The sequence below is a fragment of the Sebastes fasciatus genome, chromosome 6 (genome assembly GCF_043250625.1).
Source record: "Sebastes fasciatus isolate fSebFas1 chromosome 6, fSebFas1.pri, whole genome shotgun sequence".
NCBI classification, from domain to species: Eukaryota; Metazoa; Chordata; class Actinopteri; order Perciformes; family Sebastidae; genus Sebastes; species Sebastes fasciatus.
In genome coordinates, this window is record NC_133800.1 from 24,528,677 (window position 1) to 24,556,605 (window position 27,929).

A 27,929-nucleotide genomic window follows, 5' to 3' on the forward strand; every position below is an offset into this window, starting at 1 on the left:
ACCTGTGTACATTGTCACCATAGTCTAACTCTTTGTTATCCAAGAATATGCGCCATGGAAGTGTGGTCAGCATCCACGATGGCTTCTTTAAATAGAAAAGAGGACTTCTTATTGCAGCTAAGTGGGCCAGCGCTGTATTTAAGGAGCAGAAGTCTATTTGATGCTATACTTTCCCTTAGCCAGCCTCTAATTAGTGGGCTGCCTCATCCCTCTGCTGCCAGGGAACATCCCACGTATCCCTTTTCTGGAAGGCTGAGACTCCTCTGCCCTCGTAATGACAAGGCACATGTGAAGACAGTTAATGGAGAATCATATCCAAACCCTCAAAATAGCCCAAACTCCAAAACAACATCAATGCGTTAGGCAATATGCCATGGACATGTGCATATGGAGAAACACAATCTGTCACACTGTAGCTTCATGGACAATGTACATTTTGTGTATCCACAACGAAAAAAGGAACCGACTGCACATTTACAGTGAAAAACTTCAAAAACTGTTAAACCGATTCCAACGTCAGTGTTTTATCCTTTACACTGGAGGATTTAAACCATTTTGCTAAAGCTTTATGTCAGTATGCCCAGTCTTGGAGAGAAGCCTGGCTGTGTAGTACTAATGAGACTCAGTATTGTGTTCATCACCATAAACTCCACAGGGCCCCTTTGAATTTCCTGACTAATGATACAGACTGAATGAGACAAGCTAAACTAGCTTTGTGTGTGCGTTCATGGCACCGACCCACGGTGTAGGCAAAATAATCAGGTTTTTAAATGTTGTCTTTTTGTCCATTGTTGATTGTGAATTGTCTCTGTCCACAGCTCACTATTGGCCACAGGGTGGCACTATCAACCATTGGTTATGTCGGCTGCTCAATTTCCATCATCTGTCTTGCCGTCACTCTGGTCACTTTTGCAGTTCTTTCGTGAGTATCATCCCTTTAACAACCTCTACTGTACATCTGTATTCAAAACGTTCACCTTTTTTTAATATACCAAGTGTTCTTATTAAAGCAAGTTCATGTGATGTTGACCCTCTGCTGCTCTGTAGGTCAGTGAGTACCATCCGTAACCAACGTTACCACATCCACGCCAACCTGTCCTTCGCCATCCTGGTGGCTGAGATATTACTGCTCATCAGCGCTCGCTTCGAACCGGGCACGGTACGTCCACAGTAAAAGCAGTAAAGAAAACATGATGATGATGATAAGTCTTAAACTGAATGATGATTAATATGATGACGGGTAGAGCTGCAATGATTAGTTGTCAACTATTGAATTAATCGCCAACTATTTTGATAATCGGTTTGATCAAAATTCTCTGATTCCAGCTTCTTAAATGTGAATATTTTCTGGTTTCTTTACTCCTCTATGACAGTAAACTGAATATCTTTTGAGTTGTGGACAAAACAAGACATTTGAGGACGTCATATTTGAGGGCTTTGAGAAACTGATTGACATTTTTCACCATTTTCTGACATTTTATAGATCAAACAACTAATCGATTAATCGAGAAAATAATCAACAGATTTATCGACAATGAAAACAATCCGTAATTGCAGCACTAATGATGTAATTAATACTTTCTTATTTATTCTAATAATATTCAGATTATTAAAAAATATATATTGAGTTTATGTGACACTAAGATGATGTATGAAGTGAACTACTGTGTAAAATGTAAAATGTGGTTAAATTAAACAACCACTAATGATTAAAATCAAGAATGGTGCAACAGAAAAACAGAACAGAGGATAAAAAGATATAAAGGAAAATTGCAATTAGCAAAATGCTTTTTAATAATAATAATGCATGCATTAATAATGATGAAAAGGAGAATGTTTTGATGGTAAAAATCGAATTGTTGTCCCCTGTCCCAGCTGCCTTGTAAGATCATGGCTGTCCTGCTTCACTTCTTCTTCTTGAGCGCCTTCGCCTGGATGCTGGTGGAGGGCCTCCACCTCTACAGCATGGTGGTCAAGGTGTTTGGCTCTGAGGGCAGCAAACACTTCTACTACTACGGCATCGGCTGGGGTGGGTCTGCTCAGCAGTCTTTAATTACTACGCTTAGATGGAAAACACAGATGATATATCTGCCACATTCACTTCAGAATATAACAAAGATACCTGTCTTATTCCTGGTGTTTCATTTTCTCGTTTGCGAGGTCAAGAATGCACTATGTCATCTTATTTTATTGTCCCTGATGTCCTGCCTCTACCTCATGCCAGGCCATTACTGTTAATATGATTTGACCATTTGTCAAGTGACCTTACTGGTCAAATATTGTTTACGAAAAGTAAGTAACTCTGACCCTGTTAAATAAATCTGCTTTGAGTTACATTCCAGCATAACAATTGCCTCTCCTGATCTGAGTGAACTGGAGTTTGATGGACAGATAAAAAGAGACCGGGATATACGTATACTGTCTTTGGCTGCTGGGGAATGCATAGTCTCTCCTTCACATGCTGAACCCATTAGTGGAAAAACGATCCCTTTTTTATTACTTCCTTTCTGCAGGCCAGAGTGATTTTTCATTTTGTGTGGCCAACTGGAGACTTGTCTGACAGTTAGAAGTATAGCTGTTGTGCATAAAAAGTAAATACTCATTTTGTAATTAATTGCTGTTGCTATTAGCTGTGATGAAGGCTGTTGACTACTTTATCTTTCATTTCCTCCTTCAAAGTAAATGTTTCCTCGTACTGTAATGTAGTATGCTGGAAACCTTTGGGCTTGGCAAGGCAAAAGTTCAAGGGGGGAAATTAGAAATTAATAGAACAGCAGACAACTAAAACCATCACTGGGTGTAAACATGTATTCAAAGACAGGTGCTACAATGGGTGGAGCTTTCCATGTTGGACAATATAACGAGAGGCCTCGAGGCTGTTTGCTAAAATTAACTGAGGCATACTTCCAGATGACACTGTGGAGGTTAAACAACCATATGAATTATGTTGTAATCACTACGTGGCCTAGATGTGTCACAGATGTATGTGTCTGGCCTTGCTAAAAGCCTTTTAGGTCTCCTAGGTTGTTCTGAGATGATTCTTAAATCTTTCTGTTGAGTCCAGTCTTGTTGATTTAAGACTATGAGAGTGCTGGTAACTCATGTGTCGTGTTGATGCTGTGATTGGGCCTAAAAGCTTCAGGTTTATTGTGTGTCAATATTGTCAAAATGTTTGTGGTACTTTAATTAAAGGTACACTGTGGAGTTTTTAACCACAAGTAGTGCTACGGAGCAATTTTTTAAGAGTGGGTCCCCATTTTGTTTCTGTTGATGCATGAGCATCATGGTGCACATTCACACACACAAGCATACTGGCAACGCAATACACATTCTTGCCTGGTTTTACACTATTCTGCTGATCAACAATGGTGGCGGTAATGCGCCAAAAGAAATTTAACAACAAAGGCAAGGAGGAAGACTGCTAGCAGGCAAACAAAGATGTAAACAATGTAGAATTAAAGGTGCTAAATTAGATATTCAGAGCATTAATATAGCAGCAAACAGCTGTTTGCTATGTTAATATATAGAGGAGTAATGTCTACCTGAGCAGAGAATGAAGTCGCTCACCCTCTGTGTGTGTTGTAATCCAGGCTTCTCCTCGCTTTGTTGACATAGCCGGGCCGGCTGCGTGTGCTTTTAGTGCATGTTCGTGCGTGTGAGCGTGCCCCACTGGCTAGCTCACGCTCTGCACTGCTCTCATACGGCGGTTACAGCTGATAACGCTGTCCTGACTCACGGCGCCGTCGCGTAGCACCCACCCTCTGGCTCCCTCTCTGGTTAACACTGTTATCTCTGTCAGAACTTCCGCCATTGTTTGCACTATTTAGCGTTGTTAGCACCGTTAGCTGCAAGCTGCGGCTTGCCGTCGCCATGTTGAGAGGCAATAGAAATGCTCCCAATGGCTTATTTAGCACCTTTAAAAATATTTTTTTAAATAAATGGGTTTTATGAGGAAGGAACCAATTGTACTTGATGCATATTCATAAATAAATTTGTGTTTGGTATACTGTAATTACCACACACTTATTGATACAGCAAATACAATGAAGATACCATATGTTATGTAGGCGCTGTACTTCATTGGTACTTGAACACAGCAGAGTACATGCACAATCATCCCACAAGGGAGTGGGAGAGATAGGGGGTCAACGGGGCCCCACATCATATTTTTGTTGCAGGGCCCCATAACATGTTAATCCAGTCATCATGGGTACTATGTGACATCTTTAGTGAATGTGTAACATGTGTGTTTGTTTATTATCAGGCTCTCCACTGGTAATTTGTGTGGTGTCCATGACATCGGCTCTGAACAGTTACGGCGAGGTTGACAAGTGAGTATGACCTGCACTTTAAAATCATAGGAATTATATGGAATTCATTTTCTTCCATCAAAGCTCGGTGGATTTGCATGAGGATGTCGTCCCCTGTGGAAGAAATGGAACTGTGTTTAATGTCATTCAAAAGCTTTTAAGTTAACAGTAACTATGCATGTCATTCGATATTTACATTACATCATTATAGCATTTTTACTTGGAAGGGAATACCGTGTGATTTTTTTTTTCTTCTTTTTTACCCTTGCCTCTGTCCTTGTTTTCTCAGCTGTTGGCTGTCACTGACGAATGGAGCCATCTGGGCGTTTGTGGCACCGGCTTTGTTTGTCATTGTGGTGAGGAATTTGCAACAATTTGTCATTTTACAGTTCCCAATTAGCTGCGTAATTTGATCCACAATTTAATTATTTTATTTAACCTTCTTTCTGATTTCAAGGTGAACATTGGCATTCTGATATCCGTGACCAGGATCATCTCTCGAATCAGCGGAGAGAGTTACAAGATTCATGGAGATGCCAATGCAGTCAAGTGAGTTTATTTGTTTCCATGATCAGACCAGTGCTCTTTTGATATTATTAAAAGCTAATAATTAGGACGGTCAATCGATTACAATATTTATCCCATGATTGTCCATAGTTAATCGTGATTAATCACACCTTTTTTATCTGTTCAAAATGTACCTTAAAGTGAGATTTGTCACATATTTAGTACTCTTATCGACATCGGAAAGGGCAAATATGCTTGCTTTATATAAATGTATGTATATAGTTATTATTGGAAATCAATTAACAACATAAAACAATGACAAATATTGTTCAGTAACCCTCACAGGTACTGCATTTAGCATAAAAAATGTGCTCAAATCATGGCAAACTGAAGCCCAACAGGCAACAACAGCTGTCAGTGTGTCAGTGTGCTGACTTGACTATGACTTACCCCAAACTGCATGTGATTATCATAAAGTGGGCATGTCTGTAAAGGGGAGGCTCGTGGGTACCCATAGAACCCATTTTCATTCACATATCTTGAGGTCAGAGGTCAAGGGACCCCTTTGAAAATGGCCATGACAGTTTTTCCTTGCTGAAATTGAGCGCAAGTTTGGAGCGTTATTTAACCTCCTTCACAACAAGCTGGTATGGCATGGTTGCTACCAATAGATTCCTTAGTTTTTTTAGTTTCATATGATGCCAGTATCTTCACTCTAGCTTTAAAACTGAGCCTGCTAAAACCTAAAAATTGCAAGTTGTGTAATGTGTTAAAGAAATTAGTGGCGTTAAAATGAATTTGTGTTAACGCGTTATTATCGCATTAACTCTGACAGCCCTACTAATAAGATAAACATGGCTGTCTCTTGCTTTGTTTCAAGGCTGACTGTAAAGGCTGTGGCTGTGCTCCTGCCTATACTCGGTATTTCCTGGATCTTTGGCGTTCTCGCCATCAACTCACACTCTCTGCCGTTCCTGTATATTTTTGCTGTATTCAACTCGTTACAAGTAAGTTCTTCACTACGGGATCTTTTCTTTTCCAAAAAGTTTGCAGCCATTTGTGAATATTCTGCTAAAGTTAAATTTTTTTCCTTTTCTTTAGGGGTTCTTTGTCTTCTTGTTTCACTGTCTTCTCAACTCTGAGGTATGATGCTAAACGTAATAAATGTGTGTTTTCATGTTGTGATTTGTTACATATTGTGGGAGAAAATTGTACGCACGCTTAACCATCAATTAGTCCAGATATTTATTCTAATTAGCTTTGAAGGGACAATGTTCTCTGTTGCAACCCCCATTTCTGATTTAGGGTGATAAGATGTATTCCGTCTGACATTTGTCACCATTATCTGTTATGGCTTTGCTTCTCTCTGTAGGTCAGAGCTGCTTTCAAACACAAAACCAAGGTGTGGTCTCTTACCAGCAGCTCCATCCGAAACATCAATGTGAAGCCATTCAACTCTGACATTGTGAGTGCTAGCGTTCAAGATTTGCTCAAACAACAAATGAGCTGTTCAACTCTTAACTAACCTTCTCCTTCCCATCCTGTAGATGAATGGAAACAAGGAGGGCGTGACTCCCACCAAGATGAACACATGGGACAAAAGCACCAACTCGGCCAATCGTATCGACCTCTCCGCCGTGTAGAACCGTTTCCGTCTGCGGCAGGAGAGCAATCCGAAGCTCACTAGTGTAGAATGACAAACACTGGCCAGAGTATTCTCCCACTATGTTATGTAATGAATTGGGCACTCATCCGCTCATGTGAAAGCGATACCAAAGGAGGTGTTGTGTAGCTTCACCTTTAAAGACAAACAGACTCTAAGGACTGTGCCTTATTATTGTCTCCCAAAAACAAGAGCAGGGATTTCTGAGGAGGTCAGTGAGAGTCTTAACATCCAGTGAGTGCAGTTCAGGGTCTGGCAACGACGCTCTCTGTAGTGGAGCGTCTAGATTTGACTGTTGCATGGTCCATCTGTATATTACAGTTGATTTACTGACTGGCAACAGAATAGTTTGACATTTTGGGAAATATGCAAATTTGTATTTCTCGCCAAGAGATGAAAAGATTGATACCATACATGCCTATTCAGTAAATATGACGCTACCGCCACCAGCTGGGTAGCTTAGCTTAGCACAAAGACTGGAAACAGCTAGCCTGTCTCCGTCCAAAGGGGACAAAATCTGCCTGCCAGCACCTCTAAAGCTCATTAATCAACACGTTATATTTCACTTATGTTATCTTCACCAAAACAGAAGTGTCAAAACAACACATTATGGTTTTAGCCAAGCTAGCGGTTTCCAGAAAAGTAAATTGCTGCTGGCAGCATATTTAGCGTACAGATAGGAGAATGATAGCGATCTTTTCATCGCTAAGATCATTTCCCAGAATGTCAAAATATTCCTTTAAATCACAGTGATATGTTTTTGACATGTAATTTGTCTCACACACAAAATAGTGCAATTACATCTGCTTTAATTTAATTGCAGAAAATGTAACATTTGAAATGATAAGTATTTTCGGGAGGTGGTTGGGTATAAATACATGAACTTGGATAGAAAAAGACCAAGGAAAACAATATATTTTCCTTAAATATAGTGTTAGATTCATGCCTTAAAAACAACAACATAATGATTTCACCAGCTGTTAACAGTATTCATCATCACAAAGGACAAATTGCTTATTTTACCTGGATGAACTTCTCCAAGATTCACCTGATTCATGCAGCTTTAATCCAACGTTGGGGACAGCGCGACACAACAATGGATGAAGCAGCAGTGAATTAGACCTTATGTAATTCTAATATAATGTATTTATTTATTTTGTGATTCTGTATCATGTCTTCTGCAAAGTGTCACAGCTCAACAATCGGTATGTTCTCATGTTAAATTCTGTGTCTATTTTGTCTTCTCTCTTGAAATGAACTGGTATATTTGCAGTACCTCACATCTTAGTAAGCTGCAGTATGTTATGCTTTTTGAGGAATAGTGAATGCCGGTTGTGTTTTGGACACAATTCTGTGAAGTTTTATGGCGTCTTTAGCTATTTCTGTTGCTAATTTCTTTTACATTTTCATAAATTTTTTTGTACAATGAAATGTTCTACAACAGAGGGACTTGATAAGGTCGTTGCTTTTTTTTTTTTTTTAAATACTGTGAGAATGGAGGGAGATGACATATTTTAAAATGTCATCAATCTTACACTGTACCAACATTAAGTTTCCTAAAACAGGATTTACTGTAAGTCACTCTGTGCTCACTTTTCATGTCAAGTTTAAAGTTAAATATTTCAATATTTCTATGCTTGTATGGCCTTTCATGATTGGTGTCTTATGGTACTATGGTTTGTGCTTCCAATTATCTTTATTATAAAACGTTTATGACAAGAAATCAGCGTCATCTTTATTGCATGATTTTCACCATCGTGTTCACATTTGTAGGGTGGTACCCCTTATGTTATTTTGTGGATACTTTTGTGTGTAACTGTGAATTACATTGTTATTAATCCATTTTTGGTAAGGATGGCTTTGAAGAATACCAAAACCTGCAAGTTACTGTCGATGTGACTGATATGGAGATAGCCTGCATTATTCAAAAGACTAGTCGGGTGTCCATATTTACATTGAAACAAGTTTTCATTCCTCCTGTTCGTGTAAAACTACTGTCTGGAGAAACACAGAAGGAGATGTACTAAAAAGACTTAACTTCTGAAGATACCCACTTGATTTGATTAACTCAGACTGCATATCAGATTCAGATAAATGCTGAAATATATTTTTTACACATAAAGGACTGTGGATTTTTGTCCCCCATCATTTACATTGGAAGGGATCTCTTAATTTGCCTTATACTGTCCAGAAGTAATAATAACAGTGAGCAAAACCTGCTTTGATGTACATATGGGTACAAGACAATTGTTTTAAGACAGACTTTAAAAAATGATGAACCATATCCTTTAAACACACAACAACAAAAGTGGCAGGTGTTTCTGTGATGTTAGGCACTGATGGTTTATGAGACAGTAGGCCGCTGTCTGGCCATAAATGTCTAAAATGCATTATTGTTTAAAAATCTGAGGACATAGTTTGAATGTGTAGTGGCCTCTTTGTTGTTGTCGTCCTCAGACTGAATAAAGGTTAATTCTTCTGTTTTTCAGAAGGAACTTTAAAGGTCCCATATTATAAAAAAGTGTTTTTTTTCATGTTTTTTTATTATAAAGCAGGCTTAAGTCCCATATAAATACTGTGAAAGTATTGAATTGCTCAATCCACAGGGAAATACACACAGCCCGTATTCAGAAACTCTGCATTTGTCAGGCTTTCTGTCCATTTGTGATGTCACAAATATACAATATTTAGACCCTTTACACAGTTTTAAACGTAAACATTCTAAATGTGTCCCAGTTTATTCCTGGTTGCAGTGTATGTGAATGTCATCAGCTGACAGGAAGTACACATGGACCCAAACTGTTGCCTAGCAACGCAATTCTGTTGCAATTCCGTTGTAATTCCGTCAAAATGCGCTAAACGGAGCGTTTAAGACAGAGGGTAAATACAGGTATAATCAGGCATGAGGAGAATAAAGTTTTTTTGAACATTACAGCATGTAAATATGTTCTAGTAGAAACACAAAATACAAGTATGAACCTGAAAATGAGCATAATAATGGACCTTTAACTGAGCCCTTTAACTCCGTTATGAGAACCATCACTGGTCACCTATAGGTCTGGGCCTTTGGGGCAGGTAATACTGTGCGTGAATATGTTATGGTGGTGGAGGAGAGATGGTAATCGTGATTGATTTTGTTGTGAGTGGAATACTGTTTATGGTTATTTATTTTGTGAATATTTTTTTTGGTCTTTGTTTAATTTGTTTGTACATAGCCTATACATTGACCTATATGACCAATGAAAATATTATAGGGATCATTTATTTATTTAAAAAGGATCCCCATTAGCTGATACCAATGGCACCAGCTAGTCTTCCTGGGGTCCGAAATCAAGTACATTACATTTATCACATAGGCTACATACTATACAACATCATATTTGTGTTACACTAATAACATTCAAATTTTCCAAACATATAGATTTCACATTCATACACATCTTCCACAACCATTTAGCCCTCAAGGCCCATCATCAGGGAAAAGGAACAAAAGAAAAACCATACATGACCAACACTGGACTATGGATCAGCTGCTTAAGTAATGTATTCTTGGATGGTATTTGAATGAGGATTTGTGAGAGGATTGACGGATGTAAAGAGGGCAGCTATTCCAATGATTGATGGCACGATAAATCATACATACAAGAGCCACCATGACACTACTTTTGGAAAATCCTCCTTCTTGATATAGCTTTTAAAAATAAATCTTAGCCCGTCTTAGCCAAATTAAGGCAAGGCAAGGCAAGGCAGCTTTATTTGTATAGCACATTTCAGCAACAGGGCAATTCAAAGTGTTTTACATAAACATTCAAGAACATTGCGACAAAGTGCAAAAGAACATTAAGACATAATTAAAACAGTTATAAAAACATTAAAGATTAGAAAATAAAAACAAGCTAAAAATAAAAGCTAGGATAGAAGCTAAAATAGAGTGTAACACACAAGAGTAAAAGCTCTAGTGCAGTATAAGATCATTATCTGGTTTAATAAAAGGCAGCAGCAAACAGGAACGTTTTAAGCTTTGATTTAAAAGAACTCAGAGTTGGTCCTGCAGGTTTCTGGGAGCTTGTTCCAGATATTTGGTGCATAAAAACTGAACGCTTCTTCTGCATGTTTAGTTCTGACTCTGGGGACACTAAGCAGACCTGATCCAGATGACCCTGAGAGGTCTGGATGGTTCAGAACATAGCAGAAGATCAGAAATGTATTTTGGCCCCTAAACCATTCAGTGCTGTAAACCAGCAGGAGTATTTTGAAATCAATTCTCTGAGAGACAGGAAGCCAGTGTAGAGACCTCAGAACTGGACTGATATGATCCACTTTCTTGGTCTTAAATTAAGGGTTGCTGGTTCAAGTCCCCGCATGGACCAAGTACTGAGTGTGAACTGGTAGCTGGAGAGATACCAGTTTGCCTCTTGGGCACTGCCGAGGTGCCCTTGAGCAAGGCACCAAATCCCCAACTGCTCGGGGCGCCCATCAGGGGCAGCCCCCTCGCTCTCCATTAATGCATGTATATAGGTCCTGTTTGTGCATGTGTGTAATTCAGGCCTGTGTGTAATGTGTGTGTAAGAAAACAGAGTGAAGAAATTGAATTTCCCCTCTGGGAATCAATAAAGTACCATTCTTTTCTTCTTCTTAATATAAAATAAGCCAGTATAGATACAGGAAAAACATATTATATACAAACAATATATAAATAAATGAAATGAATTTGTTTTGTACATAGGCTATACATTTATGACCAATGAAAATATTATAGGGATCATACATACAAGAGCAAAAAAAATGCCCTATGCTGGTAGACACCTAAAATAATAATAATAATAATAATAATAATAAAAACAGCCACTATGACACTACTTTTGGAAAATTCTCCTTCTTGATATAGTGTTTAAAAATAAATCTTATCCAAATTAAGACACTGAGTTACTAGTTTACGAGGTGTCCCTGAAGGCGCCATTAAGTCTGTTTTACGCATGCGCGTCGTGAGCCATGAATAACTCCAGCAGCGTGTGTCCTGTCTGGTAGAAAGGTGAGAAAGACAATAACATCTGAGCTCAGTGTCTGAAAACAACACCAACGTGAGCTTTTAACGTGGACCGGCTCTAGAGAGTAACGGGGACTCATTTGAATGGTTAAATAAGACACAGTGGGGTCTTTACGCACAGTTGTTTATTCCTACGCACGTTGGTTTTGTTTGTTTTTTTCTACTTTTTTTTGTGTTGACAGAAACTTTGTTTTCTTCGAGAATGGAGCTTGTCACTTGTGAAGACTGTGTTTTCCATCAATGAAATGGGATTTACCGGCACCAGGGAAGAAGTGTCGTGGGACTGTACGTGTGTTTCAGCCTCTTGAACCTGCTCAGGATACTTTTTATTGTTTTTTATTTATTATCCATGATGGAGACTGTTGGCAAGTTTGAGTTCAACAGGAAAGACCTGATTGGCCACGGTGCCTTTGCAGTTGTGTTCAAAGGCAGACATAAAGAGGTAACTTTTATTATATCTTCAGACACATTTTTTCCTATGTCATTGTTTGATAAATGTAATGTTATAACCTGCTATTTATTTAACTTTTTTTAAGAAGCGTGACTGGGTGGTTGCTGTGAAATGTATCAACAAGAAAAACTTGGCCAAATCTCAGTCTCTGCTTGGTAAAGAAATCAAAATATTAAAGGTACTAGTGTTTTTGTTGCCACACATCCTGTGTCTCTCTCGCTCTCTGTGTGTTTGTGCATTTTAACTAACATGTTTTTCCTCTTCTAGGAACTCAAACATGAAAACATTGTCAGACTACTTGACTATCAGGTAAATATGGTTTGTCTCCTCTTACACACAGCAAAACACACGTGGAAACTTTGCTGCCACATATTGCAAATGTTGACATGTTGCCTCAGCACTGAACGTCACTTGCTCATGGTGTGTGACACAGACTTGGCTGTCGGATGTTGTAGTTTTTCCACGGGGCTATAGCGACCTCAATGACCTGAGCTGGATCTGTAGTTTATATTAAATTGAACTTTTCTTTCTTCAAACAAAAAAGAGGTCCCACACACAGCACAGGAAATTAACCATTTGCTTGGATGTGTGTGTGCTTTCCTCTTCTCACCTTACTGACACCTGCCAGACAGGAGTGAGCTGATCTCTCGCTGTTCCTGACAGATGGCAGGGTGCAGCCGGTTAAACAAAGGCTTAATAAACACACACAGTGTGAGTAGTGTCTCACAGCAGACGCACACCAGCATGCAAGGCTAATGGCTTTAGATTCTAGGTCAGGCTGAAGGAGCCTTTTGTAGACAGCAGCAGTGTGTTCATTTACCTAGTATCGGCACAACCTGCCCTCTCTATTATCTGTTATACTTAATGCACCACAATATCCAGGGTGTTGATGTGATACTAAAGACAAAGAAAGAGGCAATTCGCTCCCCCGCTCATGATTTCAATCAGGTGGTACCGACACCCTTTTTACCCCACCTTATGTCACCTCACCGCTCTGTGACTTTTTCAATGGTAATGAGCCGAATTCAGGAGGGCTCTTGGATGATTCAAAGGGTCGAGAGCTGGACAGGGGCTATGATGGGGTACAGTTTCAGGCCCCTGAGTTGAGCTGCTGTCAGGGGGCCCAGAATTTCTAGAAGCGCAGCTGGTGACGCTCCAAAGAAGAGTCAACTCGGTCTAAGAAATTAGTCACTTGTTGTGTAACCTGGGGGCACAGCTGCTAAGACATTGACGGATTGTTGGTCCATGTCCTAATTTCCCAACTTTCTACATGAATTAAATGTAATTAAAAAGTGTATTCCAGTTACTATAACATTTATTAATGATAATAAGCATTTTATTTGGTTTTCTCAACAGGAAATGGGGGGATGTGTCTATCTCGTCATGGAGGTGAGTTAGAAATGGTAATGCCTGGTCTGTGGAGATGGAAATCACATTCACTAACACAGCACCATTGTCAGAGCTTCTATTGAGACGTGTCTGTCTCGTCTTTTCAGTACTGCAATGGAGGCGACCTGGCAGAGTACCTTCACTGTAAGTTTGCTACAGAGCTTAATATAGCTCACGTCTCACTACTGTAAAGATTTCCATTTGGGGGGACATGTTTTACCTCACTGTTGCATTAGAGGTTCAAACTCACAGTTTATCTGTTTGGAGCAGCTTACTGTTGTGCTGGCAGGTCAGTTTGGCTTTTAAGAGGCTTGGCTAAGCCTTTTCCGTGTTTTGTAGGAATAATAGGATTTTGAGGAGGCAGAGCAGAACAACTGTAGAATTCAGGTTTAAGGTTTCAACAGGTCAGTGGGTAAATTATCACTAATACTCTAAAAGTGCTTGACCCAGATAGAATTAAATTGGCTTGTGATGAGGTTTTCTCTACAAATGATGAAACAAGTGGACAAAATAACTTCCAGCTTTTATTTTTGAATCCTTAGAATGATAAAAAAAAAAATTCTGGCTAGACTATCACACTGAAAATATGCCCCGCTTCAAGTTTCAAGCCCTGCTCCAAAATACGATGACACAGCTTAGTGTATGGAGTTGATTTTTTTCCCAGGCTGAATTTACCTCCGCTGGTGTCCATTCAAATGTGGATCACCGGTCTAATTCTGTCACCTCGCCAGCGTCTCTTATTTTGTAGACTTGCCCATTCTGTGTCGTCGCTGCCAAGGAGGAACATCCAGCTATTTGCAGCACAACACTCAGTCACACTCGCAAGGTCCAAGGAGCACCCACATGACCTCACCCATCTGCCACTCACTTATCCCCGGTGCTTCGGTGGAAAAACACTGCAGCTAGAAATACTGAATATACTGGGAAGTGGGTGCATGTCAGACGGCCCTGACATTAATATCCAAATGAAGCCCCCTCGTAAACAAAATTCTCTTCCACGAAGTGTGAGAGCAGTGACGCTGATGTGATTAGAGAGTTGTGCATCATATTAGAGATTCTGGTGAGAGTGTTAGAACAAACAGAGTAGATCTAATTTAAAGAAAAATTAAGGGCAGCAACTAACAATGATTTTCATTGTCATTAATCTGTTGATTATTTCCCTAATTAATCATTCCCATTAGAATTTCCCAAAAAATCCCCAAATATGTAGTTCAGGGCTGCAATAAACTAATTTTCATTGTCGATTAATCTGTTCATTATTTTCTCGATTAATCAATTAGTTCTTTGATCCATAAAATTTCAGAAAATGGTGAAAAATGTCGATCAGAGTTTCCCAAAGCCCAAGATGACGTCCTCAAATGTCTTGTTTTATCCACAACTCAAAGATAATTCAGTTTACTGTCATAGAGGAGTAAAGAAACCAGAAAATATTCTCATTTAAGAAGCTGGAATCAGAGAATTTTGACTTTTTTTTTTCTTTAAAAATTACTCAAACCAATTAATCGATTATCAAAATAGTTGGCAATTAATTTAATAGTTTACAACTAATTGATTAATCGATAAATCGCTGCAGCTTTAATGTAGTTTCATATCATAGAATACATAAAAAAAAGGAGAAAAATATTCACATTTGAGAAGCTGAAGCCAGTAAATATTTGGCATTTGTGCTTAAAAAGTGACTTTATTGCTTAGTCAATAGTCAAAATAGTACCGGTTAATGTTCTGTTGATTGAATAATCGACTAATCTTTTAATCTCTAATAAGATCTGGAAGCTAATATGTTACAATAACCTTTTAACCATGTTCATTAGCAGTTCTGTAGTCAGTCTTTATGCTTGTTAGCATGAGAAAGTGATCACAAAATGTAAAGTCTTTGAGAAGTCACTGGAAATAAATTGCAAAATAGCTTATTGTATTTGATTCATCATTCTAATACTGCTAAAACAATTAATCAATGAGTCAATTGTAAAAAGCAATGATGACCATTCTTTTATTTATCAAGTAAATCTACAACAATTTCAGGTTAGAGCTTCTCAATTTTGTTTTTAACTGTTGGTCAATTTGTATTACATCAAGCTTTAGTAACTTAATCCTAAAAATCAAATATTAAAATAATAGTTGCGTCACTACAGTCTGACAGAACGGCACTTGAGCGGGGGCCAACATGCTGGGAATAAGACAGTGTCTTTTCTCACGCCTTGCTTCACCTCTTCATCTACATCTACACACCATGCAATATGAGAAACCTTCAATTTACTGCAACGCTACCTTCCTCCTCCATCGTCTTCTTAATTTCATCCCTCTGACCCTCAGCTAAGGGCACGTTAAGTGAGGACACCATCCGAGTGTTCCTGCAGCAGATCGGTCAGGCCATGAAGGTGTTGCAGATCAAAGGGATCCTCCACCGAGACCTAAAACCCCAGAACATCCTGCTCTGCCACCCGGAGGGGCGCCGGTCCAGCCCCATCAACACCTGCATTAAGATCGGTAATGACCTCACTCAGTGTAGAGTATTAGAAGAAGTGAATGTACAGTAAGGCTGCGCCCAAAATCGAATACTATGCCCTACATACCCAATATGTGTACTATCGTTCAACATTCGGATGCACTGAGCAGTACTTCACGTCGTAACTTCCTAAGAGCCTCCTTGCCGGTTGGAGATGCGTAACCATGGTAACCTGTGCCAACCTCATGTGACCAAAGGTGATTTGTGAGCTGAATTGATTAAAAGTAATATATTACACCTAGCAAAGTGAAAACTTACATTTAAATCGAAGCGTTATTGATGTTACAGAGCCGTCCATCAACGTCTGTGATGAACGTTGTCCTCACTACAACATTGCATTGTGGGATATTTATGCCACCGTAGTTTCCAGTATTTGCATACTGTAATATTTCACCGGAAATAGTATGCAATTTGCGTACTATTGGTTTCATACTAAGGCTTCGGACATACTACAAAATCTCACATGCCGTTTTGGCGTACTAAATGGCATGTTAGTATGGAATTTCGGACGCAACCTTTGTCTGTGAAAATGCGTTGGTTGATGTTTGAATGAATGAATGAATTTCTAACTGTACACACACACACACACACACACACACACACACTACTGTATGTCTCTCACCTTATTTCTCTCACCCTCCAGCTGACTTTGGGTTCGCACGTCATCTCCAGACGAACACGATGGCGGCCACGCTGTGTGGCTCTCCCATGTACATGGTGAGAATTAAGGTCTCTTAGTTGTTTCATGCGCCAGCCAGGTGTAATGTCACCGTGTCTCTAAGCCGTAAGCTGTGTTTGTCTGGACACAGGCTCCTGAGGTCATCATGTCCCAGAACTACGATGCCAAGGCTGATCTGTGGAGCATCGGCACTATCGTGTACCAGTGTCTGACTGGAAAGGCGCCGTTTCACGTGAGTGGCACACACACACACGCAGATACAAAAACTATAACATCACTCTTTTTAGGTAAATGGATTCAGCAATTTGCCCACAAATGCTCGCTAAGGTCCCTTATATCAGGGGTTCTCAGACTTTTTGGGGCCAGGGACCCCTTACAGGGGATAACGTTTACTACCATTTGTACTCTTAGATGCCTGTCTTAGATTGGGACTATTTCAACATAAATACTTCAGACCTGTTTGATAGTGATAAACAGAAACACATTTCAATTTGAATCATGTTAAAATAAAATGAGATCATCTTTTATTAGTCACACAGAGGGGAAATTTGCAGTGTTATTTAATGTTAATACCACTTATATACCTTTTAAACAGAGGGTGATATTATTCAATTTGCATTTGGACTCAACTTAACAGCATTTATAGCCTATATCTAAAGTAATTGATCATAAAAGCTTCCAGGAAATGAACAGTATCGCAAGACTGGCATAGTCCTCATACATCCAGACGTTTAAACTTACCAGTCTAAAGCTGACTGTCAGTAAGTGCTTCAACTTATCCCTGTGTGTCACAATCATATCAGTTTCTATTGACCAAAGCTAACATGGGTGGGAGTAATGGACACGATGTGCTTGTTTTATTGGTGCAAATGGTCCCCATCTGCACTTTTTAAGGATACAGCACAGTTTTATAATTTGTAGCTAATTATTTCGCGGAACCCCTGACAGAGTGCCACGGACCCCACTTTGAGAATCACTGCATTACATAATCACAAATAGTCATGAAATTGTTTTACTTCCCAGAAAAGGGCAGACTCGTTGTTGTCAACACAAAACTGAACATGATGCGTCTCTTTCACAACACAGAAGAACACATGATCCAAAACGCAGCCATTAATAACCACCTGCCTGCTGGGTGACACTCTGTTCTCCAGTGTTATTAGTTGGAAAATGCTGGAACAGCTTGACTACTTGTTAGGAAAGCACCTTGTTTACAGATCGGGGGGGGGGGGGGGGATGCGGAAATGGCTGCGAGCCATTTCTCCCGACCCAAAGCAAATATTGTTTCACAACCCTGAGTATTACTTTCTAGCTTTCACGTGGCTGCACAGATGACACCGTTGAACTGGTACTTGCAGATTACCTCACGTTTTGTGTCTTCTTTGGTCCCTTCTTTGTCTAAAGTCCATTTTTATCCCCATATATGAGCAGTTAGAGACGAAGAAACGCTCTGTTGTTTGACCTTTTGTACCGTGGTGAGGTTTTATATGTTGCAGTTTCCTTGAAAGCATTTTCCCTGAGAATGACAGGGAGGATAAATTTCTATTTCTGCCAGGCAGGTCCATGAGTTCAGATAAGTCCAAGGGTTGGTGTGAGGTTAGCTGCCGCTGCTGATGATGATGATGTTTACTCAGCTGGCATCTCCGAGCATTCCACTTTGCCCTCGGTGGGATCATCGAACACCACATATTATTTATTTTTGGATTATATGCTCTGGGGCTGGCATAACTTGTTTTTTTATATGATGTAGTCAAAGAAATAGTCAAACTTTCCAGTATTCAAATGCTTGTTTGTAAGCATGCAGGTGCATTCATTTGCATGTGTTTATGTCTGTGTGTCATTTTCAAGTGTAACTCACATTTGTTGTGTGTGTGTGTACAGGCCAGCACACCGCAGGAGCTCCGTCTGTTTTACGAAAGCAACAGGACCCTCCTACCCAGGTTAGTGGACGACCCCACGCCGACCCACACATCCGTACTGTACACACACACTATACACACAGGAAGATGACAGGAGGAGGGTGTAAACAGACAGTGCATCTGTCCTCTCTGCACTCAGTTTGCTGATGAATGTGAATGATGTTCGGTGTGCACACGGACAGCTTAACACTACATCCCATACCACCACTAAATATAGTCCTAATGTGGAAGAAACGGATACAGACATCTGACGGGGGCCGATCATCTAGAACTTTCTCGATCAGCTGCTCTCACACAGTTGATATTTGAAAAATCTGACAAATGTGTGATGCTTAATCTAGAGCCCTGCTTATGATATACTTCTCTATATGAGGTGTTTTCCGTGTGTAATGTGGAACTAAATATATCTGCTTTGATATCAGTTGACAGATGCCTTTACAATTACTTGTACTGGCTATTTAAAGTCATTTTGAACGCCGAATCCCTCAGAACTTGGACCTGGAAAGCGTTCACAGGGATTTATGGATTGTTTTCATGGTGTACTTTGCCAGCCTGCGTATGGCTCGTGGCCCTGCTTATCTGTGTGCGGCGATAAAGCCCCGTGATAAGACGCAGCGTGAGGAGGCATGGGTTTGTTGTTTTCTTGTCATTCTATATATAACCTGCTCCGAGCTGCCAGCTAGTGACCTGCACGGCTATCATTTTCCACATGGCCCACATAGCTCAACGCAGCCGTAAACACACACACAGAGTCTGTACTGACTCTGAGTGCCATGATGCCCTGAGGTTTTGCACTGAAGCCGCAAAATTAGATTAAAAATGTACACATTTTACAGCTCACTCTGAGCTTATGAAACACAAGTGACCTAAATATTATTTATTTTAAGACCACGTATATCATGCAAACACAGTAGACACACTGAAGCAGCAAGTTCAAAATGTCATCATAACAACATGTAGGCTACACATACAACACAGTGTGTAAAGCAGCATGTAGAAATTAACCCACTCAGTGATTTCCTTCTCTTTTCCCAGCATCCCAAAGGAGACTTCACCTAACCTGAGACACCTACTGTTGGGGATGCTGCAGAGAAACCATAAACAACGGATCGGCTTTGGTAAGACTCTGCCTTTTTAACCTTCACAACCAACATAATTAATAATAATAAGCATTTTAAAAAGCCTCTCTTACATCTAAATCTTTACATTTGCAGATGAGTTTTTCCGCCATCCTTTCATGGAGACGTGCTCACCCGCAAAGAAATGTATGTATCTTACTCGTCTCTGCACAGCTTAGAATCAATAAAGGTGCTGTAGCCGGGGTCCTAACGCAAGCACTTTTATGTGTCTGTTTTTGACAGGCTCTCCAGCTCCCGTGCCCTCCTACCCCAGTTCAGGCTCGGCCAGTTCCTCCGGCAGCTCCTCCACATCCCATCCGGCCTCCCCTCAAGTGCGTACACTTCTCTGTACTGATCATGTTTTGCTTTCTTTTATGTTGTTTTCTTCTTCTTCTCTTCTCTCTTATTTGGCCCGTGGAGAAGTATGTTTTTATTGTTAAGCGGAATAAGAAGAACTATTATAATGACATAGCCCCTCTTTCTGTTACTGTCTCACAATCAGCTAACTAATTTGTTAGTACTTATTTTATTATAATACTATGCATTCCCTTCCTTTATGATCATGAATATTATTATTATTAAATTATTATTTAACGAATTTCAATGTATTTTCCACTCACTTACTTATTATTATTATTATTATTATTATTATTATTAATGATTTAAAAAAATATATATTTTCTTTTTTTCTTTTTTTTCTTCTTCTTTCCCCTCATAAAATATTGCTTTTGGATTTATGATTATGTTATGGCATGTTCTTTGTTTTAGTCATTGATATTGTATGATGAAATTATTTTGTATTATGGAGAACAAAGTTCATATATGGTTTAACAAGTCAATAAATAAAAAAGTTTAAAAAAAAAGAAAATCTTTCTGTAGCAGCTCCTCCTGTAGTGGATTTATGAAACAAAATCCCTTGGTCAAAGATGTGAAATGTAAATGTCGTTTTATTTGATGCTCTCTTAGCATTCCGATGGAGAGATGCACCGACTTCAGCCCAAAGTGCAGTACTCCCCTCCACAGGACACCCCCGGCTTCCTGCTGAAAGAAATAGCCAACCAGGACAGTAGGAACACCTCGTCTTACACAGAGGACTATGTCATGGTGCCTGCCCAGTTTCCAAGTAAGACATCTCAGCCTCACTCTGTAGATATCTGGGTGTTTTTAATCATCGTCATTATCAGCACACGGAGTCTGACTATTTCTATTTCACTGCTTTGTAGGTGATTGCACATGTGAGCTTGAGGTTGGGTCGCCTATTGACAGTTGCCTGATATACAGTGGGTGAGTAGTCGCTCCGATTGGTGCACAATATCTTGTCAGAATCAGGCAATAATTGCTAAGAATATGACTGGATATGAATATGGTGCTTTTTAATGTTTACAAAAACACAGTGACAGTCATCATCTTGCAGGGAAGCTTCCAGGGATCCATTGGCTGTAAAAAAAAAAAAAAAAATGCAGAACAGATTTGTTTAAAAATGTTTTGCAAAATGAATGTTAGTAAATATTATTCATTGTGCAGACAGAGCTAACAAATATCTCTCATCAGGAGCCCACTGCTGGCTGAGAGAGGTCCCAGAAATGCAGGAAAGACTCCTCCACCCTCTCCCCTGCTACACTCTCCCTCCAAGCCTGTGAGGTAAGAGAAAGCCAGGCAGGTTCACATTTGTGTGGGTTAAAGAGTAAATTAAGTGTGAGCTTTAAACCCAACAGTATTTATATTCATTTTATGTCCGATATGAAAAATTATCGGTTTAGATTAGAACATGTGCATTTACTTTTTTGGGAATTCCTCTGTTATAACATCACGTTCACAGCTTTTAAAAATTTAGTGACGGGTCTGGAGGCCAATTTAATTGGAGTTTGTTATTGCCTCCATAGCTAGATATGTTTCTTCCTGTCTGTCTTCCTAGGCACATGACTTTGTAGTGGATACGTGGATATGTTTTGTTTTATGTGTTTTTTACGTTTGCGTGTATGTTGTATACTGTGACTTGACACTGCATGTTTGTTTTATGTGTTTACTTTATTGATCCCCGGGGGGTTACAGTTGCTCTTGTATAAACATAAGAAATGTAGAAAAATAGAGATAAAGTAGTATGTAACATGTAAATGATGTATATAATGCTACAACGTGTACATAATGCTAGAATATAAACAAAATATATGTAAAGAAATATAAGTACTAAAGTAAAAAATCTGAAAATGAGTATATAAAAAAAAAATTAAATATGTACAAATATTGCATTAGGACGTGCTTAAATGTTTGTGTGTATCTTGTTTGAAACACCCCATTGCTGCTATCTTGGCCAGAGCTCTCTTGAAAAAGAGCTTTTCTTCCCTGGTTAAATATAAAGGTTAAATAAAAAAATAAATAAAACATTCCTCTGGGTTTAATTCCTTTGCTCCCTTTTTCATTCCTGCAGCAAGCCTGTTGAAATCGCCGGCCGTATCTGCAGCCCCTCGGTGCCCATTCCTGTCCCCACTCAGATCCAAAACTACCAGCGTATGGAACAGAACCTGCAACCCGTCGGCCTGCATGGCTCCACCAGGCATGTACAGCTGCTCAGCTGTCTTATCTCCGCACCCACCCCACCTCAGTGTCTTGTTATTACCAATTCTCCTCTGCCTTTGTCTAACTGTGTCGTGTGTCATCTAGGGTCACGCTCTGCGGTGCTGGCAGCAGCTCCCCACTATGTGGAGGCAGCAGAGCTCCAAGTCTCAACTCCCCACGGCTGGCAACCGGAGGAGCCCGACCACAGCAGCCCTCCCCGCTAGGTAGGCGTCTCAATCAGCTTTTGTTTCATCTATCTAGGGAGGGTTTGTTAAGCAGAGCTCTTTTACAGCAGCTCTCTAGGTCACACCCCTACAGCTTAACACGCTACATGGGAATTTGTCAGTGCAATGTCACTTGTTGATAGCCACGAGGGCCATTTGGGTGTTAACAAAAATTCCACCATCTGTAATATGTCATGTTCAGTGAATTGCCAGAGTTGTTTTGTGGTGACGTGTTGCTGGTTAATTTTCTCTGTACCCACTTTCCTTCCGCCTGACTCAGTTTAATGGTTTAATCTTTATAATACTCTAGTGGGAATGACCCCGAAGACCACAGAGCAGACTCTTCCGTTCAGCACAAGAACTGGACTGCTCGCTGACATGCAGGACACCTCCAGTCCCAAGGTCAGCTTCTAAAACATCTGTACTACTACACATCATTTGTTTCGCAATGCACACAGCTTGTTACTAGCTGATGCAATTTAGTTTCACCTTTCTCTCTCTCAGAACAGCAAAAGAGCAAAGACTTACAGTAGAATAACTATAACCAGCTCACACAGTAGAATCAAATTGTTCTGAAATGCAACATCACCTAATTGTACAGTATAAACATGCTAGCAATTAAATTAGGTTTTCATTTGCTTTTCAACAGCAGCTTCAATCAAGAATGCCAAACCGGATCAGGACCGTCCTAGACCTGCAATCCCTTGACCCGTCTCCTGCCTACCAGACCAACTTCAACAGGAAATCAGACGATAAAAAGGGCCCTTTTAAAAGGTATATTATTCGTATATTATTCATATATTATTATGAACATAACAAGTATGGTTATATGATGATATATGACCTGCAAAATGATATGATTTGTATGTGTTTATGTCACTAATCTACATATACAGTAATTGAGACTATGTTATTCATATGAAAACCTGCCACCTGGCACCTAGAGATGTCACACAATATAAAAGATATACGACATCTGATAAATAATGAAATGCTCCCGATGGTGTCTGTGTCTGTATTGGATGTCCAGATCACTGAGCACAGGCAGGCTGTCCGACATGCTGCTGAAGGCGGCCTTTGGAGCTCACCTTTTTGAAGAGGGCAGCGACGAGAGCCTCAACTGTGAGAAAGGCATGGATATAACAGGTACCATCGGAGCACGTAGCACCAGCAGTCATATTGTTTCTACTGATTCTGTTTGTCTTTGTTCACCAGTATTTAAGACTATTTAGCTGCTGTTGTTGTAGATTGCGAAAGATGGGTACAGATTTCATAGCCAAATATGGTTAAATAACCTTTTAAAGTCATGCAAAGGGAAGTTTTTTATGTAATAATGAAATCAATACCTATTGTGAAATAAGCACACACATCATTGTGGAGGTTTGTAACATGTAGAAGTTACAAAGAAAGTGTATATTTTTGAGGTATCTTCTGCTATGACCGTGTCATTTACTGCTGCAGTTCAGCTGGGCTACAACTCTTCTTCTTTGATCCTACAGCTCCACCTACTGGTTGTCATAGAGGCTTTCAGTACTCAGACAGTCCACCTCCTGCGGTCTTCACTATGGGTTCTCTATCCAGAGGAAACACTCCTCCTGATCCCACGGTCCCAAGGATGTTCTCAGGTAGGTGTTCTTCTAACTAGCCTGAATATTGACTCACTGTCGAGTGCATTCATTTTATTTTAGCTTGTGTTGTAGGAGGTTTGTGAGAAGTCCCTTAATGAAGTACATTTATGAGTGATGCAATGAGGCTGTATTTTTTTTTATGTACTGCTTTCTCCAGCTTAGAGTTCATTTAGACCACTTGTGCAAATCAAGAAAGGTGTAGCTTTCCAATTAAAACAATCTAAAGCAAAACACAAGCACTGAGAGCCCTTGTTAATTAGGTAGAATATGAGGTAAATCATTTGGGCAGGTAAAAGAACAAACCGTGATTACTTTACATTCAAGTTTTTAAATCAAAAATAATAATAAAACAACACATTTATCCTGTATTTAACCGGAATGGTCCCACTGAGATACAATATCTCTTTGCCAGGGAGTCCTGGTCAAGATGGGCAGCAAGTAAAAAGTTTCATACACGAGTACAAACAGGGACAGATAACATCACAAAGCAAATACAAGTACAAACGGGGATGGAAAACATCACAATGAAAAACATACCAAAACTTAACAATAAACACAAAACATAGAGGAATCAGAAGCTAAAAAAATAATCAAAGCCAAGAAGAGCCGCCTGGATATTGTAAACCTAAAATGTGTCATCAGTTACTCCCATGCTCTCTTCATTACTTGTATTTCCTCTGTTCGGGGTTTCAGCTGTATTTGTCTTTGTCTTAAATGCAGGCTCCCCCAGCTACATTAACTCAACCTGGCTACTGAACAGCCGCCTTAACCAGGGAGGAAGCCGCAGAAACAGCGAGACTGAAGCCATGGACGCTACTCCGCACATCAGCCTGGTCTTTCACCCTCCAGAGCTCCCGGAAGATACGCTGATGGAGGTACAGACGAACACTATGATGATGATACTGTGAAGTGAACCCAGACTAATTCAGATTCCACATGAACAGTTTTTGTATTCACAGTATTTGTTCTTCTCACAGCAGGCGCACACAGATGCTCTGAGTGACCTGCGTTTCACCTTGGCTTTCGTCCACTGTGTCATGGAGTTGGCTTCTACTAAGGACCCGGGGCTGGATGCCGTCAGCAGTCCTGATGTTTCCTTTCTAGAGCAGAGCTTGGTGACGGATCAGATCAGCCTTCTGAGTCGAGAATGGAGGTGAGAGGCCTTTTTTTTACATTTTCTCAACATGTATATAATAGCTCCCTTCCTTCACAAATCTGTTTGGAAATGACTGTTTCTTATGTGCATGATTCCAGCTATGCAGAGCAGTTAGTATTGTACATGAAGGCTGAGGAGTTCCTGTCATCAGCACTGCACACTGCTAAAGAGACTATCAAACAAGGCCGACTCCTTCCCTCTGCTACAGTCAAACAAGGTGAGACCAGTGGCCTCTGGTTTTGAGTATCAACCACTCTCCTTTTGTAGATTTGAAAGGTGTCTGTTAAATGTTTTTTAGTTTGTAGTACTTCAGGAGGAACAAGAGCTTTTGAGTGATATAGTCTAAAAGAATTGAAAGCATTAAAATTGCGAAGAGAGCACTTCGATCCATCCAGGTAGTCTAAGAGTAAGAATTGAAGCATGATGACAGCGGTCAGTTTATATTTGTTTTAGGGCTGTCAATCGATTAAAATATTTAATTGCGATTAATCGCATGAGTGTCCATAGTTAATCGCGATAAATCGCAGATTAATCACACATTTTTTAATCTGTTCAAAATGTACCTTAAAGGGAGATTTGCCAAAGTATTTAATACTCGTATCAACATGGGGGTGGGCAGCGTTAACTTTGACAGCCCTAATTTGTTATAATAGTGTCATGTCTTTACTTACCGTGTCTTCTCTGTGCAGTGATCAGGAAGCTGAATGAATTGTACAAGAGTTGCGTAACATACTGTCGCACCCTGAACCTTCGCCTGCAGACCTTCTTGTTTGACAAGCAGAAGCTTATGGACCGCTTCAATGGACTCACAGCAGAGAAGCTCATCTACACCCACACTGTGCACATGGTGAGCTTCCCTGCACAGCAGGCGATGATGACGATATTCACTTCAAATCAGATTCTATCCAGTATGCATCTTTATCTTCGCCTTAATGTGTATGTGTTCTTACTGCTTTCAGGTGCAGTGTGCTGCTCTAGATGAGATGTTCCACTACGGCACAGCGTCAGTCCAGCGCTACCAGAAAGCCCTTTTGCTGATGGAGGGTCTGTCCCGAATCATCACGGAGCAGAAGGACAGCGACAGCATAGATAAATGTACGTAGCAGCAGCACTATGACTAGGGATAGGTACCAAAACCCGGTACTAAACGAGCCGCGGGGCAAATTCTTTCAAGACCGTAGTATCGATAAGCTCCAACGTTAACGGTTCTGCTATCGGTATTGGAGAAATTAAGAAAATTAATTTCCTATTTATTAGGCTACATAAGCATTATCTTGCACGTTTGATCTCACAAACTCTGTATGTAATTTGTAATACAAATTAAAACATTCGTCAATTATGCATTCTCCAGAGGATAGATCTCTCTCTCAGCCTGTTGTCCCTGTGCGTCTCTCTCCCACACACACCAACACACAGGGACCGGAGACCCTGCTCTTAGCGACAATGGCGGAGAGGACAAAACGGTGGATTCCTCATGTGATCTTTATTAGATTTTATGCTAATCTAAATTTTTCAATCTCTCTGTTCTCAGGTAAGCAGTGTATTGAGCGACGCCTTTCTGCTCTGCAGACTTAACAAGCAGCCATGAGCTCTTCAACTGCGGCCACAGCAACTGCATTATCTTGCTTCATCCATCTGCCCTCAATGTAAATCCTCCCAGACTGTCAAATACACCTGCACGCTTTGATCTGTCTTAAGGGAAATGACCACTGGAGCATCTGCTCTTATCCCATCAGCCAGTAATCTTTACATAAATGCACAGAAAAGACTGGAAGTCCTGTTTTGGTTCTTGAAGACAGATAGTGTCATGATTGTTTGAATACTTTGATCAGGTACATTGTTCTCAGTATTTGTTTTGTTTTGTTACCGACTGTGTATATCAGTGTGTTGTTTTGCACATAGAATAATCAGATTAAATAATTACTGATTTTAAATGTGTTGTACTTGAAACAAAGATTGTTTAGCTGTTTTCTGAATTTGAAGTGTTGGTTTCATGTGTACTGTAAGTTCACCGGCCAACAGGAGTCAGGATATTTTGGATGAGATGACCAAATGTATAGCAGAAATAGTAAAACTGTGCCTGCTTTTTTACATTTTTCATCACAGCAGAGTAGTGGATGTAAAGGTGGTGAAATTATGTTTTGAACTCATACAGAATAATTGTCTTACAGTCATGTAGACTGGTGGGTGCAAGATTGCATCATAGACTGCAATAAGTATATTTTGGCATTTGAATGAGATTTTAGTTGAACTGATTCAACATTGCCCTCTGTCAAGTGTTGATGTAATCATTCATAAGGTACTAAGTGACATTAACTGCATGCCACATTACTTATGTTTATCTGCTGTTTGTTTGCGTGTATGTGAGCACATTAGTTGTTGTTTTTTCCCCAGCTGTTTGGATTTATGGAAAAAGATTGTTAATTTGTACGAATTTTTACATGATTTTGCAATAGTACACTAGTTTATTACAATTTCATATTCAATATTTTGTGAAAATGTGTGTTTGTTAGAATTTATCAAATTGCCTTTTCTACTTTTATTGTATGACTGCCGGTCAAATTTGCCAAAATGATTGTTACACATTGTGTGATGAAAATAAATAATATTTATTATTAAAACTATGGATTCTCTTCAAGTCTGTTTTACTTTTGCATGTTAAATCAGTAGTTTGCCGCAAAACTGACTTAAAATACAATTTTGACCTTTTGTTCACAGAAAAAATTCACAAAATCAGACAAACAGTCACTTCCTCCTTATCAGGTACAGGATGTTC

General features: G+C 39.8%; 2 protein-coding genes across 7 annotated transcripts in view; both read left to right on the forward strand.

Annotated features, from left to right (window-relative positions):
• adgrd1 (adhesion G protein-coupled receptor D1) overlaps positions 1-8,200 on the forward strand; it is a 30,279-nt gene extending 22,079 nt beyond the window's left edge. For both annotated transcript variants that reach the window (XM_074638673.1, XM_074638674.1), the window contains exons 11-20: positions 819-922; positions 1,048-1,159; positions 1,876-2,029; positions 4,265-4,331; positions 4,600-4,666; positions 4,768-4,859; positions 5,698-5,824; positions 5,919-5,960; positions 6,190-6,282; positions 6,365-8,200. In XM_074638673.1, the coding sequence (XP_074494774.1) occupies positions 819-922; positions 1,048-1,159; positions 1,876-2,029; positions 4,265-4,331; positions 4,600-4,666; positions 4,768-4,859; positions 5,698-5,824; positions 5,919-5,960; positions 6,190-6,282; positions 6,365-6,460 (954 nt within the window). In that variant the 3' untranslated portion in view covers positions 6,461-8,200. The remainder of the gene's footprint in view (positions 1-818; positions 923-1,047; positions 1,160-1,875; positions 2,030-4,264; positions 4,332-4,599; positions 4,667-4,767; positions 4,860-5,697; positions 5,825-5,918; positions 5,961-6,189; positions 6,283-6,364) is intronic.
• Positions 8,201-11,440: 3,240 nt separating this feature from the next.
• Positions 11,441-27,779, forward strand: ulk1a (unc-51 like autophagy activating kinase 1a). Of its 5 annotated transcripts, none has more exons than XM_074638675.1 (27): positions 11,442-11,969; positions 12,064-12,156; positions 12,246-12,287; positions 13,335-13,367; positions 13,475-13,511; positions 15,681-15,854; positions 16,517-16,590; positions 16,683-16,784; positions 18,434-18,492; positions 19,507-19,589; positions 19,686-19,736; positions 19,833-19,921; positions 20,556-20,712; positions 20,813-20,873; positions 21,141-21,230; positions 22,018-22,143; positions 22,251-22,369; positions 22,680-22,771; positions 23,019-23,143; positions 23,400-23,515; positions 23,869-23,994; positions 24,718-24,872; positions 24,975-25,150; positions 25,252-25,370; positions 25,843-26,000; positions 26,113-26,248; positions 26,685-27,779. In XM_074638675.1, exons 1-27 carry the CDS (start codon positions 11,877-11,879, stop codon positions 26,726-26,728), a joined length of 2,730 nt encoding a protein of 909 aa, XP_074494776.1. In that variant the 5' UTR covers positions 11,442-11,876; the 3' UTR covers positions 26,729-27,779. The 5 variants fall into 5 exon arrangements, 4 of the variants coding, with proteins under 4 accessions (XP_074494776.1, XP_074494777.1, XP_074494778.1 ...); XM_074638676.1 differs by having other exon boundaries at positions 24,978-25,150; XM_074638677.1 differs by having other exon boundaries at positions 23,022-23,143.
• The last annotated feature ends 150 nt before the right edge of the window (positions 27,780-27,929 follow it).

What these genes read in the sequence shown, in the direction of transcription:
- ulk1a (XM_074638675.1), top strand. Translation starts at nt 11,877, where the DNA reads ATGATGGAGACTGTTGGCAAGTTTGAGTTCAACAGGAAAGACCTGATT. An exon ending in TCTCCCTCCAAGCCTGTGAG is followed by an intron (nt 21,231 to 22,017) that starts GTAAGAGAAAGC and finishes TCATTCCTGCAG; the next exon opens with CAAGCCTGTTGAAATCGCCG. An exon ending in ACAGCAGCCCTCCCCGCTAG is followed by an intron (nt 22,370 to 22,679) that starts GTAGGCGTCTCA and finishes ATAATACTCTAG; the next exon opens with TGGGAATGACCCCGAAGACC.